Genomic DNA, 15,816 nt, shown 5'->3' with positions numbered 1-15,816 from the left:
TTGAGCTCTGAAATATATCTTATATATATGTAATGTATTCAGCCCCCATGATCCACAAAACATGGGTTGGTATGAGAAACATGTAAAATGCATGGATGATGTATGAATCGTCCCAATCAAAAGGAAAGAATGTACAACAATGCTACTGCAACACCACAATTACAAAACCAAAAAACTAAAACTCTGTTAACAGTTCTAAATTTCGGCCGGAAGTTAAAAAATCTGATTGGTTAGCACCACCAAGTTCTTTTCTTTGCTTTACTATTTCTTAAAAACTCATCTCTCTCTCTATAACCTTCTCCTGGCTGTGTAAAAACAGGATATGCTGGGTTCAAACAGATAAGGGAGGAAAATCTTCATCTTTCATGTGATACGGCTGCGGCGTAACCCTGCATTCCCCAGACATGCAAATTACAGGTATCAAAATAATTGAAGTGAATGCCTGTTGTGTTTCATGATCATATGTATCTTTTATTTTCCAATCAATGGATGGATGGTCATGGAGAGAGAGAGACTGGGACCTATTGGGTCGGGTCACCTCCAGGTATCATACTCTGTTGCCCTCCATCCATAGATGGGACAGTGGTGACACTCATGGCCATACATTTTTCTTGGTCATATAAATAATTATGGCATCTCTCTCTCTCTCTCTCTCTCTCTCTCTCTCTCTCTCTCTCTCTCTCACATTCACAAACAAAACATGAATTATGAAGACCCTTACCTCTCCTTATTTGCAGTCATTCCAGGCCTCTGCATCCCTGGAATTGGGAGCATCGGACCAGAGCCAGGTATGAACCCAGTGCTTGAGTCCTGGGTCCTTGTTGCTTGTTCACCCCCAACCACCTGCGAAGTTCCAAAAGTCCCAAACTCAAGCCTCTCCAATGCGCTCGAGGCCGGGACATTGGCATTCAAATAGCCTCTCCCTATAGAACGAAGGGGTGGACCCCCCCCTTCCATTGACCGTCCAGGCACACTGGCCTCATGCCCATGGGCTCCTCCTTGAGGGGCCCAGGCCAAGTTGGTGGGGCCATTTGGGCCCCCATCATGGATGGGCCCACGTACACTGCTGTTGCGAGACCTGCCATGACTAGCTCCTCCCATGCCTTGGTTTCTCCCCCTTCCTGGTGGGTGTTTCTCCTTGTACATCCGAAGGTTCTGCAGAGAGAAGAGGCATCAAAAGAAAGAAAATGATTCAAGATGTAACGAGCCAATATTTCAATCCAAATCAGCTATAACAGGTACGTCTCTTACCCTTGTCTCTTCAAGTATATACTACTTAAACATAAATTCTTGAAGTTCTTTAAAGTCTCTCTCTCTCTCTCTCTCTCTCTCTCTCTCTCTCTCTCTCTGTAAAAGCATAAAATAGAAGAAAATGCAAAAAAATATAACTTACCACATTGGGAAAATAAGTTCCTATCCCTCTCGACTTTGTTTCTTCACTACCAAATGCACTTGGTAACACAGCCGAGTTGACTGGGTAGTAAGAAGAGGCAGCAGGAGAGAACATCGAACCAGCAACAACCCCATTAGTATTCATGTAAGGGATTACCCCTCGTTTCCCATGTGTTGGTCGATGGAAACTATCCCAAGTGTTTTTACCTCGCCCATATGAACCAGTAGGGGGAAAAGGAAGCACAGGCCCATACATAGCCGAATCGTGGCAGCATCGACCATACAAAAGGCTCTTCGTGTGAGCATCTAAGTCCCCAGCTAAATCACACAAAGAGTCCAAAGAGTCAGAGCTTCCACTAACAACCCTCTCCGTATAACAAGCACCGGAGATAGCCCTAGGATCTGAATACTTCACAGTGTCGCTAGGTGCCACCAGAGAATGGTTTAAGGTAGAGGAAGCAGTGTTTTCCACTTGATAAGCCCCAGAACTGGAAGGAGAAAAAGCATGGATGCTACCAAGTGCTTGGAGCCAACTCTTGGGTTTGCTTTTGACAGGCCCACCCTCCTCTGAACTTGATTGTGGTGCTTCCTCAAAGGACCGTTGGCTAACAGGTGCTTTAATATCAGTGACATGAGAACTGTTAGACCATGGCCTATCAGGGTCCCCACAAGAAAGTTTCCCATTCTCAGAGAGAGAACGAGTAAAGTAGAGGTGAGGAGCATGGTGGGTCCGCTCTAGTGGCGATGGAGTACCCGTTTCATTAGTCTTTCGCCTGGGACTAGCCAGGTCTGTGGCATCCCCGGCCAACCGACTTCCTGAAACTCTCTCTATTTCCAAAGCTGTAGAGGAGTAGCACCTCTCAATTTTTTTGGGTCTAGCATGCCCAAGATTATCGTCCCCATTTTCTAATATGCGAGCCTTCTCTGGCTCCGAAATCTTGGTTTTACCCAGCTTGCCACATAACCCACCGAGAGATTCAGCACGTTGTTCTACACCACTAGATTCAACTGAGAGAGAGGAATCGAATTGAAGAGAGTAATACCCAGCTTCTAAATTTAGGGAGGAGTGATATAAGGATACTCCTGAATATCGGTCATCCTCATTGTATTGCTCTATATCAGGAGTTAATGGCAGACCCTCAGGAGAGAAGATGAGTTCTTGCACATCGGGTCTTTGCCCACTTCCATGTCTATCCAAAGTGTTGGTGAAAAACTTGTGGAGTTCGTCAGGGATGGTTTCTTCAGATAACAGGAGTATTCGGCCCAGTTTTCGGGCCCCATATGTGAATGCACTGCGTATCCTGTAGAAATTACCTGCAAAGAACAGTAGTGCAAAAAAAATGGTGTAAGTTTTCCATTAAAAGAAGTGTATTATCTATAATCCAATAGGTTATGGAAAACCATTGTCCATTGGGTTCCAATGAAATGGATGGTGATGAAGAGAGATAGAGAGAGAGAGAGGGATAGAAAGCGAGGGAGGGAGAGGGAGAAAGAGAGAGAGTGAGAGAAAGGAAACTACAATAACAGGACACAACAGTGGGTCACCCAAGTAGAATAAGGAAAATTTATCAAAAGAAATGTGAGACGGCACTAAAGTGGGTAAACCAAGACTTTTGGAGTCAGAAAAGTATGTATAATGGAAACTGGGATCGATAATTTTCGGCATGTTCGACCCGTAAGAATCGAGCAATGTTACTCTTCTAAGAAGTCAAAGCAAACCAAATAGATCCAATAATGACCAAATTCGATGGATGTTGATTTTTCATAGATTGGTAGTCAAAGTAAATCAATACTTCGCTAAGAGTCCTTCCAGTACCAGCTTTAGAAGAGGTTAAAGAAGAATTTGACTCCATGGAAAGGCTAATGTCATTATATAGGAGAGCTCTAGGAAGAAGTTAGCTCCATGAAAAGGCTAATGTCTTTCCATTGCAGAGCTCAAGGAAGAAGTTAACTCCATGGAAAGGCTAATGTCTCCATTGGAGAGCTCAAGGAAGAAGTTAGGTCCATGAAAAGGCAAATTCCATCAAGAGAACCTTGAAAAGCACTCCCAAATGCTACATCTCCTTTCCAGGTGCCCATGCCATAATGGTAATGTTGATCAAAAAGAGAAAATCTTTGGAGTGAAGGATCAACCTTTATGGTCGACATGGTTAAGCTGGAAGAGCCTTGTAGATCAACACATGTTGGAAGGTGGGGAATAAGGAGACTAGAAAGTTAATTTCTGGACTGTTAACTTCCTCAGAAAAAAAAAGGTCATTTCTGGATAAGTGGCACCAAATAATTAATGAAAGAGTTTACTACTAGAGGAACAAAGTAAGAGAGCTTTATTTCAAGGATTCATGTAAGGAAGAGTTCGGAGAGGTGAGGGTTGAGTCATTTCTTCTGGATAGGAAGTGAAGGTCAGGTCTTATTTGACAATGGAGAACGAAATGAGCAGTGAAACTTTCAAACGTCATTCTAGGGAAACATTGATGGTTGATAAGGTTAGGCAATACATATGTCATGTTCAGGTGTCCTGCACTGTTACAGCCCTACAGAAAAAGCCAATTGATTATGGGTGTGCTTGAGAATTGGAAGCAGCGGCTTCCAGTACTGTAGTCCTAACTGTGTTTGATAAACAGGAAGTGCTATGCTGATTTGGAAGCTGTGGCTTTCAAAACAGCATACAGTTATGCTTAAATTTGGTAGCCGCGGCTTCCATGCTACCTCATGGAAACTGCGGCTTCCAAAGTTGGTGGAAGAGGTGGGTTCAAAAGCTGCCTCTGCCTCTTCTAACAAGCAAAGATGCCCAGTGAGTTTTACATAGTCCATTGGATTATACTGTATCTTCTCAATTCAAATACACATTACTGGAAACATGGCCAATAAAAAGATATTTATAGCCATGAATTAGATGAAGCCATGATTATAAAATCTTTCCTCAAAACATGGCCAATGTTATTGTAGTCCATCACCATCCATCATCTAACTGGACAGTGATGACCTAATGAATTATGGTTTTTCCATAGCCCATGATTATAGAATTGGTTTCCTGAAAGCATGACCAATGAAGAGAAAGTTAAAACAAAATTAAAACGTGATGCTTTACCTTTACTAACACTCCGTCCGAGGTTGTTATTCTCTTTCAATGGATCAATTATATTTAGATGCTTCAAAGGGAACGAGCGGGGTGTCCCCTCAGACACCTTTGATGGAACCGAGTATGAGTCCACACAATCTTTAAGGAATTCCTTGCTGAGTAGCAACTCACCCCCATCATTTTCTGGTGTTTCAACTGTAAAAACAAATAACAATGTCCACCAAACAAAACCTAGTTAGAAAAAAGAAGAAACAACCAAACTCATAGCACAGCAAAATATAACTAAGGAGATACAAATTGATGCCCCCACCTGTTAGTTCTGGAAACGAAGATATAGATACTGGGCCATTTAAACTGATACAATAACTGTCCCAATCAAATTTGCTAAAATAGTCCAAAAACCTGTAGAGAACCTGGTATAAAATAGCTCAGATAAGATGAACATAATCTTAAGCTAGAGTTTTCAGTGTGAAACTTAATATATATAATTTTGCATTTTTGATGCTGCTTCTGAACAAAAACTCACCTCCAGAGGACCATTGAAAGTTGAATGGAACAGATGAAAAATATACAAGACCAATGTCTCCAACGCATATGTAGATATAAGACCATGATGAGCACCAAGAATGCGGCTCTCATAATAGCACCACGCCTTGATCAGTATAATACTGCGCTTGAACAAATGATCTTTCCCTATCATACGATCAACCTGATAAAATAGCCAAAAAAGATGTATAATAATTCAAAAAGGAAAAAGCCTGTGTGTATGAACATGTATATACATGTGTCAATGCATGAATGTGGAAGTACAAATGGATAGATAGTTCATTTTTTGTTACCAGAGCTGATTTTATTGATAGATGTACAGGAAATATAATCAACTGAAGATTAGATGCAATCCAAGGTATTAATACCCTGGGAAGCTGACCTGTTCTAGGAAGCAGAGCGTACAGAGCCCTCCTAACTGGTTGAAAGAGATATCAACCACAATATTTTGAACAAGGCATTTTACAAGTTTGACCTGCTAGAGAAAACAGTCATCCACAATAAACAAACAAAATATGAGATTTTATAAAACCCTAAAAATCATAAGCTCAAGAGATTGCACAAACTGCTTTGATTATATTAAATTTACACATCCACTGGTAAGAGAATAAGATTTGACACAAATATATATGCTGTTGTAAAAGGCTCCAAACCACTACGCAAGTTTGGTTCCTAAATACATGTTTTTCTCAATTTTATAGTATTTTTCAAAATTGGGTCATCATCCCAAAATAATCATTAGATAGTTAAGCAAACATTAGAATGTAAATATACATGCTTCTCAATTGGGACTACCTACATTCATAGAAAATGAAATGGTCCCAAATATAATTTGTGGAAGAGCTGAAGCAAACAGTGATCCAAGGAGAAGGCATCTGAAATAGATGTATAAATAACCAGAAAAATGTACTAAAGAGAGCTAGCGATGACCAAAATTCCACAGCTGTCAGATCCTTTTTGCCTTGGCCAAAGAGAATGATAGGTTCAGCCCCTAGTCCAAAGTGAAGCTCTAAGAAAGTCAGGGATTCCAGCCTCTTTAACTGACGCAGAGATGACAAGTAATTATGGAAAAAAGGATAGCTGGAATCCTTGATGCAAAAAAATTCCTTCCAAGTTCAATCTTCCAGTGTTGGAGGTTTTGTGAATGTGTGTGTGAAATGGGGAACCCTCTAATGTTTCGGGTCCTGACATGCATTTTCATTTTTTATCCAAGGCTGACATGCATTTTCATTTGCACATAATTTGAAGAGATGCGAGTTACATCTTCTGGTCAAGCAATGGTCAACACACCCACAAAATACACTGTTTTACAAGTTGGCAGATAACTGGAAATTCCAGTTTTCATTTGACTTGGAAAAAAGCAGCCATTTGTGAGTGTGCCAACCGTTACCTGAGGTTTCTAAAGAGGCAAGTGAAGGGACCACCTGAACCAGAAATGGTCCCTCACCCAAAAGGCAACACCAACATCTTTTGGGGCATCATGCAAACAAGGCCTGGCTGGATGCCATGCCCTAGAATAAGGTGTATTTGGGTGCCGTAAAAGCTGCTGACAAGATGGACTTACATGTGAGCCCCTTATGAGGTGTGATACTGCACAAATAAGAACAGTACTCCAACAACTTCATGCAGGAAGCAGAATTGATCCACGACGGGCCCATTTTTCCAAAAAAAAAGGTTTTGCCTCCATCATGAATAAGTCTGCTTTGCACGGACTACCTAACCACATGGCCAAAGAGGCTTCTACAACATATTTCTAGCTACAAAATAGTTGCATGAAAATATTTAAATTATAATGAAAGCTTTCATTTTTCAAGTTGGTTAGTTCAATATCTCATTCATGATATATGTTAAAATGCATTAGATATGCATGGGAACAGGGTAAGAATATGCTCTAATAATAAGCAGATTTTGACTTCCTGTTTCCATGTTAGTTTCATCTGAGATGGATACGTTCATAAAATAAATCAAAAAGTGCCCCCAGTTGATATGAATGCATTTTTAACTCTTACTATGCCAAGAATTCCACATCCCCATTCTCTTATCTAACACAGAAGAGAAAGCAAAAAGGTCAACATGAGCTACATGAGGACCTTTTCCATATCTTTTACCCTCAGTCAATAGCATTAAAACAATTAAAAGTAATGGTACAAGGACAAGAAAAGTAAATACGGTACAGCAAAGGATATCTCAAGGGGTGCCACTTGGTACAAAGGTAAGATCACAATGCACTCCAAGCAAGCACAAGGCCAATGAATTAGCCTCTTGAAACATGGTGGAAGGAAATAATCTTCTTGCATAAAAGTAAAAAAACTGATCGGTATCATCACCAACTTCCATGTTTCCAGTGATTCCTTCCCCAACCATATAGTGGCACTAATGTTGTCCCTTCAACAATCATAGGGGTCACTTACATAACAACTTCAAACCAATCAGGAGAGCCATGGCCTCAGCTACTAACAAATCCGAAATTCCAAAATGGACAGTGGAATAGGACACAACTGTAGTCCCTGTCTCCAAGAACACCACTCATCTTGCTCAGCACAACGCTCAATGGTCATCAAAATTGATCTTGTGAAACCAGGCTCAAGGGAAGTGACCTAGAGTAGGAACTCAACAAGGCTCTCAAGGAGAAGGCAATGTTCTTTTAGTTAAAGCTCAAGATTGCTGTCTGGCCATTGAGATTCTCTGATCTCGAACACCCTTGCAAAGCACCTGCACTCATAAGTCTCAAACATCCCAAATCCCCATAGTTACAGTTATGATCCAAACTCTCCACTGTACAGAGAGCAAACGCGATGGCCAAAGCACCTGACCTCTTCCATGATGTTAGTGATTATCCAAGAGCACTCAGATCTCAATTAAAACTTGTAATTCTGGCTCCAAGAAGAATCAGAAGGAAACCCTTCAACCATCAAAAGGCTCTTACTTCTACCTCATGGAGTCATAGATATATACCATCAGCCAACAAAGACACAAACACTCTTCCAAGACAATCTCTAAGTAATCTACTAGTCTGCAACGATAGGGTTCTCCAAGGAAATAACGCATAGATTTAAGTCCAAGTAGTTGTGAGGCACCTTTGCCCATCATGCACAAGTATGACTAGAGTATCAAATCCTCATATCAATTATTATCTTCCTTTCTTCGTAAGTAAAATGTAGGCCACTAGAAAGTGCTAGAGTAATATATTATTTCCAAAATCCTATCTATCCATTTTAAATTTAAAAATCATCAGAAACAATTTAGTTCCATTCACCATTCAGGACCTTTAGTGAGGGGACCTTATATCTGCAGCAATCAGAAGCTTCCGTTGAAGCATCTGTGGCCAAGCTAATTCTACATAGAACTCCTTGCATCTACTTAATGGATCGCAAAGCACAACTTTTTCTTTAGAGACCTTCAATGAGATAGATTGAATGACTAGAGGAGGATGGCGAGTTGCAGATGTTTGACAAGATGGGAGACAATGATCACAATTGATTACAATGTAATTCACATGAAACCTCCAAGTAAAAAAGCTGATGGCATTCATGTTCTCCCTCACATTAACAACTATCATTTTGTGTTGTCCAAGATAAAACAATAGGGCATGGGCATCAGCTTAATTTCCAATCATTTATCATTTTGCATCATTAAGGGCACTTAGCCATATGGCAGTCCCAGTCCAATTTATATACATAATTTCCCTGATTTACCAACCATATGTATTTTCCTTTTGAAAAGTGTGACACTATTGTAGCGAAAGAAAGAAAGATGGAGTTTGCGTCGATATCAAATAAGTATGTCTGCATATATAGGTGCTTAGCTTGGGCATCAATGCACTTGTTGACTACAAGATCGTGGGCTAAGATTGAACACACATTTTTCATTGTAAGCACAATCACAAAATAAAACTTCAGAATCTAGCAGATGAAAGCAGTGAAGAATGAAAAAGTTTGTCCCTATAAAGCAGTAGAAAGAGTACCTACCCCCAAAAGAAAAATATGTACATAACACCATTAACTGCAATCAAACTAGAGGATCGCTCTTTAAGATGAATGAAATTTGCACGAATATATTGAACATCTTTGACAAATGAAATTTGATAGGATATCAATCCCAACAAAACAAAACAGAATAGGAAAAGAAAGACCTCTGCGTGAATGTATTGGACATCTTTAACTTCAAACTCAGCAACCTTGTTTTGTTCTTCTCCTTCGAGTACAGAACGAACATCATTTGCCAAAGTATCATTTTGGAAGTTGCTAAATGCAGTCAAATCGATGTCTCCATCAGGGAGATAAGTCTTCAATGGCACAGAACCAAATGGGAACACCTGAAAAAAAATCCACAAAGAGAATTCCATGTTGCTTGTCTTTAAAGAAGACCTCACTACCTCACTAAATATTTCCCCAAAGGATATATATACATATAGAGAGAGAGAGAGAGGGAGAGAGAGCGAGAGAGAGAGAGAGATTGTATACAATGAGACCATTTATCTATTGTACAAAGAGGTCACAATTCCTTATAACCACCCGATGTGAAATTTGATAGCTTGAATGTGACACAAAGTACGAGAAAATTTCCTTTGAACTTTGAGCTTGGTGAATGGAATAAATGCAGCCACCCAATTTCAAATCCAATGGTCAAGATTAATAGTGACCACCTTGTACAAAAGGTAAGTGGTCTCATTGTATACTTTTCCATAAATATATGAGTAGTGATTTCATGCAACAGTTTTATAGTAATATAATGAAACACACCTTCAAAAACCATGTAGGCGCAATTGTGTGACCCCAAATTTTAAACATATACTTTTCAGTCAAATGAGCAATCTCAAAAAAAAAAAAAAAAAAAAAAAAAAAATGAAAATGTATCCTGGAAAGTGATTTTTAATCCATCGAATATAGGTCCTCCATTTCATGGGATGATTATATCTAGGGTTTAAAAAATATTTTTTATCTCAAATTTTGTAGTTGGCCTTACAATCATAAGATGAGAAACATTTGAAAAGAAAAAAACAACAAATTGATATTAAATTTTTAAAGGTTTGGATCCCAACCTCTGCGGAATGGATGGTCAGGACCCTTTGTTGGAGGAAGACTCATTTTGTTCTTTTCTAGGGTACAAATTCGAAATTCCTTTCTTTTCTTTTTTCCTTTTGGGATTGATGATTGGAATGAAGAGAATGTGTCTCCAAAATTTGGGGTCATACAATTGCTACGAAAATGGTTCTTTAAAAGAGCAGTTTCATTATAATATAATCAAAAAGTGGCATGAAATCAATCCCCTATTGTGTGTATAGACACACTCACACGCATGAGCGCACACACAAACAAGAGTAACACTAACACTAAGACCATTTACCTTCGGTAAAAGGAGGTCACAATCATCCTCAGCAGTTAGATGTGAAATGGGGCGGCTAAGGGTGTATCATTGTCCAGGCTTGATGTCTAACAAGATTTTCTCGAAATTTGTTACACACCCTAAAGATTTCACATCTGACAGCTAAAGCAGATTGTGACATTCTTGTTTAAAATGCAAATGGCCGTATAGTAGATGATCACATGTGTGTGTGCGTGTGTCACAATTGATTAATCTTCAACTAAAAGAAATTCCCATGTAAACAACCAAGCAAAAAAAAAAAAACAGAAGAATTTATTATCGTGTAAGTTCTAACCACTTGGGTGGAAGAAAGGAAAAACATAACAAATCACAAATGGTAAGATTCATACCAATGGCCCGAATCTTAAAATAGCTCATCATATTAGCCCATTTTATCCAACTAACTAATTTTTTCAATGTACTTTAAGCTGACCGTCGGTTAAGCCTAGCAATGGGCTGGCCTAAGCCAAGCCAGCCTGGCCCTGGCCGGGGCCAAAAGACCTAAAGAAAAAAAGATAAGGGAAAAAAAGGCCGGTTCTGTCGTGGCCCTTGCCACATTTTGTGGCCCACCCTAGTTTTTTCAGGCCGGATCAACCGGGCCGTGCTGCCCTGCCCATTGCCAAACCTACCGTCAGTGTACAAGCCATCCAATGCACAATGAGTTTTTTTTTAGAATGTTAACCTCATCCAATGCATACTAAGTTCTTTCTACAACCAATTAAATTTGCACTCTAAATACGTCGCAAATTTCAGTTTGACATGCTTAATTGTACAAACATCACACTTATATCATTATTCTATTAAAAAAAAACATCACACTTATAACATTATAAAAAAAAAAACATCACACTTATATCATCATAAAAGGTCAAAAAGTAGCCCAAATCTAAGTTTGAAAAAACTTGGAAGAACTTCCGCAAACCACATGATGAATGATTTCAAAACAAATCAAACATTATGTTGAAACAATACACTACTTAAGACCTTTCAAAGAAACAGGATATGAAGCAAATTGGCATCACGGAAGATACAGCCTTTTGGGAGCCCGGAGCTAGGGTATCAGTGAGCACCATGGCCCAAGGTTTAGCAGATGCTCCTCAAACCTCAGGCTCTCAGTCTGTTAGTCAGAGAGGTGCATCCTCCCAAAATTTTCTTCTATTTTATGTAACCTGCTCAAAGACTAGTTGAATCCATCAAAGGGAAAGTCAAGCCATGCTTGATTAATGGAACTTGAGCGAATGACAAACTCCCAAACATACATTGTTAACATCGGAAAGATGGGAATGTGCTAGCAAACTGTTGGACACATGCACGAACACAGATTTCATAAACTCTCTCTCTCTCTCTCTCTCTCTCTCTCTCTCTCTCTCCACCCTGCTGTCTGGAGAGTGGATATTCATTGTCGGAAGGCAAGGATGATTTCATCATAGAATGCTAGTAGGGTTCAATAATTAACTAATGCTCTCTGTAGTCACATAAGGACTCAATTTCAAATAACCAGGAAAGGAAACCAGGCGTATTTTTAGCTAGCATGGGAACATGGGCTCTGGTGACAAGTGTTTTCAATGAGCCATAGGGGGAGATTCTAAGCCAGAAAGTGGATAACAATAAGAACCCATTGATCGAAAGCATAAAAATAAATTCAAAAAGACAAAATTTTCTCATATTGACTTTAAATGGTGTAAGAGCTAAAATGATCCACATGCATATTCAAAGCTTTAAGCACCATCAGTTTTAAAAATCCTGTAGTGATCCTACCTAAATCTTATTGTGTGCGTCCTTGTCTTTGAACCTGTAGCATTCACTTATTTTACAGTACTTTGGTATACTCTCCCTTGGCTTCATTGTCTCCTCCTCAATTTTCATTACTATAAAACTTACATTTGTAAAGAAAAAATCATAGCATTCCCAAAATTCTATAAGGGTGACGTATCGAAGGTTATGAAGGTTATAGAATAGAGATTAACAGAACAGAGATCATTGACAAGCAGGATCTATACAAAGGTGCGGTTTGTATGGAGCCTAGGCTCTAAACAATCAAATTAGAGCCTACCTTCAAATATTGTCGAGAAATGTGGTTTTAATACGGAAAATCTTTGTGATAGCCTTAAAATATATTTTTATATTTATTTATAAAGTTTAAAGCTTAAAAAATAGTATAAGTTGACAGATGTATGAAAACTTGAAAATTGACCATCCAAAAATGCGTTATAAAATGCACTATTTCCAAAACTTGAAATCTATTTTTTCTCATGTCCATGCATCTTGATGTCGAGATGATCAATTTGAATATATTTGGGCATCAAAACAACATCTTCTAGTGAAATTTTTGAGATAGGCTCAAATTTGATTGTTTAGAACCTCGGCTCTATATAAACTTTTCCCTATATACAATCCCCATCAAGATGAGAAGGTACTTTGTATTTGTATATTAAAAAGATAGTTATGTTTACCTCTAAAATTGCTTGATTCTAAATAGGACAGTGACGTGGTAATGTAGACTATTATCAGATTCTATGAAGACACAGACAGCTCCGATTTATCAAACACCAATGCAACGATAGCATACCCCATATTTTTAAATGCCAATCTGATACAAAAACTAGAAGATAGCAGTGCACCACTTCACAATTGAATCATCACAAAAGACAGAGGCACGATCCCTCTCTCATCTGATAGATAAAAAAAAAACACATCAGATACCATTAATGCCTGTTACTACGATATTGCATTGTATTTTTACACCTGTGTGTGCTTCTAGAACATTGTGAGATCAAAAATTTGACCCAAAAAGAAAAAACGAAGGACCTTTATAAAAGTGCATCAGATCTTGCCCATGCAGCTTAGCCAATGACCCAATAGATTGCATGCATTGAAATATAGAGTTCACACAGCCCTTTAATATAGCTCCATAGTAGGAAGCCATCTTAAAGATATGCTGCATCACATTCTGGCACTTTGTTCAGCACAGCTACAACAAGCACCGTCATAGTTTATGCTGAGCAACCGATCAAGTAATATACAGGTTCCACTGTGCCACAACTCGAAACACTTGAAGAAGTGGGAATATGTTGCAAGGATCAGTGGATCAATAGTTGTATAAAATAATAGATAGTAAGATTATTGAAATAAAAGTGCATCAGATCTTGCCCATGCAGCTCAGCCAAGGACCCAATAGATTGCATGCATTGAAATATAGAGTTTACATAGACCCTTAATATAGATCCATAGTCGGAGGTCATCTTAAAGATATGCTGCATCACATTCTGGCACTTTGTTCAGCACAGCTACAACAAGCACTGTCATAGTTTATGCCAAGCAACCGAACAAGTAATACACAGGTTCCACTGTGCTACAACTCAAAACACTTGAAAAAGTGGGAATATTTTTCAAGGATCAGTGGATTAATAGTTGTATAAAATAATAGATAGTAAAATATCAATAACAACTAATATTATAGAACATGAAACAAAGAAACAGAAAGAAGTGGCGACTTGTTCAGCCTCCTCGGTATCGAAATCATCGGCTAACAAAAAAGAAGAAAGAAAAAAGCAAAAAGATAAAGAGAAACAAATTGACAGAGATAATCAACAAGCTCAAAGATCACTATCATACAAAACCGAGTTCAAGAATGTATAGCGGAAAAGTGTAATGGGAAACTGCCATTGCTGCCCCATTTTTAATGCATTGATGAACAAATGCAGAACAATCATACATCAATTAAGTGCATCAAGGTTCAAAAAAAATAAAAAAAATTGAGGACTAATAAGAGATAAAGAAATAGTAGTAAAAAAGATAAAAGGAAATGTAAAACTTTGATAGGGAAATGCATTTTAAACAAATCACAGAAGAAGAAAAAAGATGAATAATGATGATGAGACATGTCAATGAAAAAATAATGATAACAGTAAAAAAGTACAGCAGCGCTAATAACCCCATCATCCAAAACTTAAACGAAAAAAAAAAAAAATGTTTTAAATAAAGAAAATTATGAGAAGCATTAAGAACAACTAAGCCCATTAAAATTAAGAAGGAAAAACAAACCAAAGTAGAACACAGAGAAAAAAGAGAGACAAAAAATAGCAGGAAAATTAGGAAAAATCAAAAACCGTTTCGATCAAACCATCAACCAAGAATTCATAAGAGAGAGAGAGAGATGAGAAAGAGTTTTGGTTAATACTATATGGAACAAAGCTACGGGCTTTATTGGAGTCTTAGGTATCAACACCGTTTGAGAGAGAGAGAAACCATTGCCAGCTGAATAGGCACATCAATACAAACTTACAAAGAGAGAGAAGAGAGAGATTCTTAGAGAGAGAAATTCATACCACACTACCAAGATAACCATGGATCAATCTGTGCACATAATCAACCACCGCCTTTCTTCTCTGTTCGGAAACAATGGTGGGCTGAATCTTGCTGATAATTTCACATGTCCTATCCTCTGCTCTTCTCCAACGATCAGGCCCAATGGCTCGAGGATGAGGATTCAAAGGGCCAGCCCCCTCTCCATTAGGCTTTGCCCAAGCTTGAAGATCGCCCATGCAACCCAAGCTTCAAACCCACAAGCCCCAATTCTCAAAGAACCAGAAGTTACAGAGACTCAAACCATTTGAGCCCTTTACATAGAGCCGTTTCTGAAAGTCTGCGACGCGGGTCATCCAAATTTAGAGTGAGGAGAGATATTCTAGGGTTTTTCGGTGCAGATATCAGAAATGGATTTAATGGGGTAATTGACAAATGGACTCTGAAAAATTTCAGAGAAGTGCCGAGCGTTTGCTTGAATTAGGGGCTGCTCTGAGAGAGTTTACAAGGGGGACGCCAATTTAGCTGCAGAATCAATTCAATGTTTCAAAAGAAACCCAATCTCTCTCCTCTCTCTCTCTCTCTATCAATAAAACCCACTCTCTCTCTTATTTCTCTTTCTCAATGGAGAATCCGGGGACGCAGTAAAAACCAGGATTAACTTTGCTACTCTCTCTCTCTCTCTCTCTCTAAGAAATGTCCGTTCTCATCTGAAAGGCACACATGCCCCACCAACTCGGCCACTGGGAAGCCCCAATCTGACCATTCAACGTCTTATTTCGACTTTCTCTCTCTTCCTTACCTGTCCCCCTTTTTCTCTCTCTTCACTTCACTGCTCTCTATTTTACCGTACCCCTCTTAAGTACAAAAGACGCGCGTTGCCTCATTTTTAACCTTCAAAAGTCCGTTTAAAATGCCATATAATCAATTTTTTTGTTTTCCCTCTCTCCTCTCTCTCTCTCTCTCTCTCTCTAAACCATTTTTTAGGGACTCTCTCCTCTCTCTCTCCCTCTCTAAACCATTTTTTAGGGACTCTCTCCCTCTCAAATCTACACAATCAATTTTTGGATTTCCCCTCTCTCTAAACCAATTTTGAGGGATCTCTCTCTCTCTCTAAACCAATTTCGAGG

General features: G+C 38.9%; 1 protein-coding gene and 1 long non-coding RNA gene across 3 annotated transcripts; one reads left to right on the top strand and one right to left on the bottom strand.

Annotated features, from left to right (window-relative positions):
• On the bottom strand, window positions 1-15,180 carry LOC18433557 (uncharacterized). 2 transcript variants are annotated; one of them, XM_088875002.1, is made up of 9 exons: window positions 14,710-15,180; window positions 9,150-9,332; window positions 5,400-5,495; window positions 4,998-5,180; window positions 4,782-4,884; window positions 4,481-4,666; window positions 1,394-2,706; window positions 722-1,155; window positions 1-389 (listed from the first exon to the last, which is right to left on the bottom strand). In XM_088875002.1, exons 1-9 carry the CDS (start codon window positions 14,923-14,925, stop codon window positions 332-334), a joined length of 2,772 nt encoding a protein of 923 aa, XP_088731128.1. In that variant the 5' UTR covers window positions 14,926-15,180; the 3' UTR covers window positions 1-331. The 2 variants fall into 2 exon arrangements, with proteins under 2 accessions (XP_088731128.1, XP_006843704.2); XM_006843641.4 differs by having other exon boundaries at window positions 5,400-5,492.
• On the top strand, window positions 738-6,830 carry LOC148781106 (uncharacterized). Its single transcript, XR_016061731.1, has 2 exons — window positions 738-1,238; window positions 6,266-6,830. It is a non-coding gene; the product is annotated as an uncharacterized LOC148781106 (long non-coding RNA).
• Window positions 15,181-15,816: the final 636 nt, after the last annotated feature.

Source organism: Amborella trichopoda, chromosome 8 (assembly GCF_054954075.1).
Source record: "Amborella trichopoda isolate Santa Cruz 75 chromosome 8, AtrichopodaSantaCruz75HAP2 v2.0, whole genome shotgun sequence".
NCBI lineage: Eukaryota > Viridiplantae > Streptophyta > Magnoliopsida > Amborellales > Amborellaceae > Amborella > Amborella trichopoda.
The sequence above is the reverse complement of the archived record's forward strand: the minus strand, read 5'-3'. Positions and strand labels throughout refer to the sequence as shown.

Coding starts and splice junctions, on each gene's coding strand:
- LOC18433557 (XM_088875002.1), bottom strand. CDS start 14,925: ATGGGCGATCTTCAAGCTTGGGCAAAGCCTAATGGAGAGGGGGCTGGC. Junction 2,707..4,480: donor CGGACGGAGTGTTAGTAAAG/GTAAAGCATCAC, acceptor TGTTCTTTGCAG/GTAATTTCTACAGGATACGC. Junction 390..721: donor ATGACTGCAAATAAGGAGAG/GTAAGGGTCTTC, acceptor TGGGGAATGCAG/GGTTACGCCGCAGCCGTATC.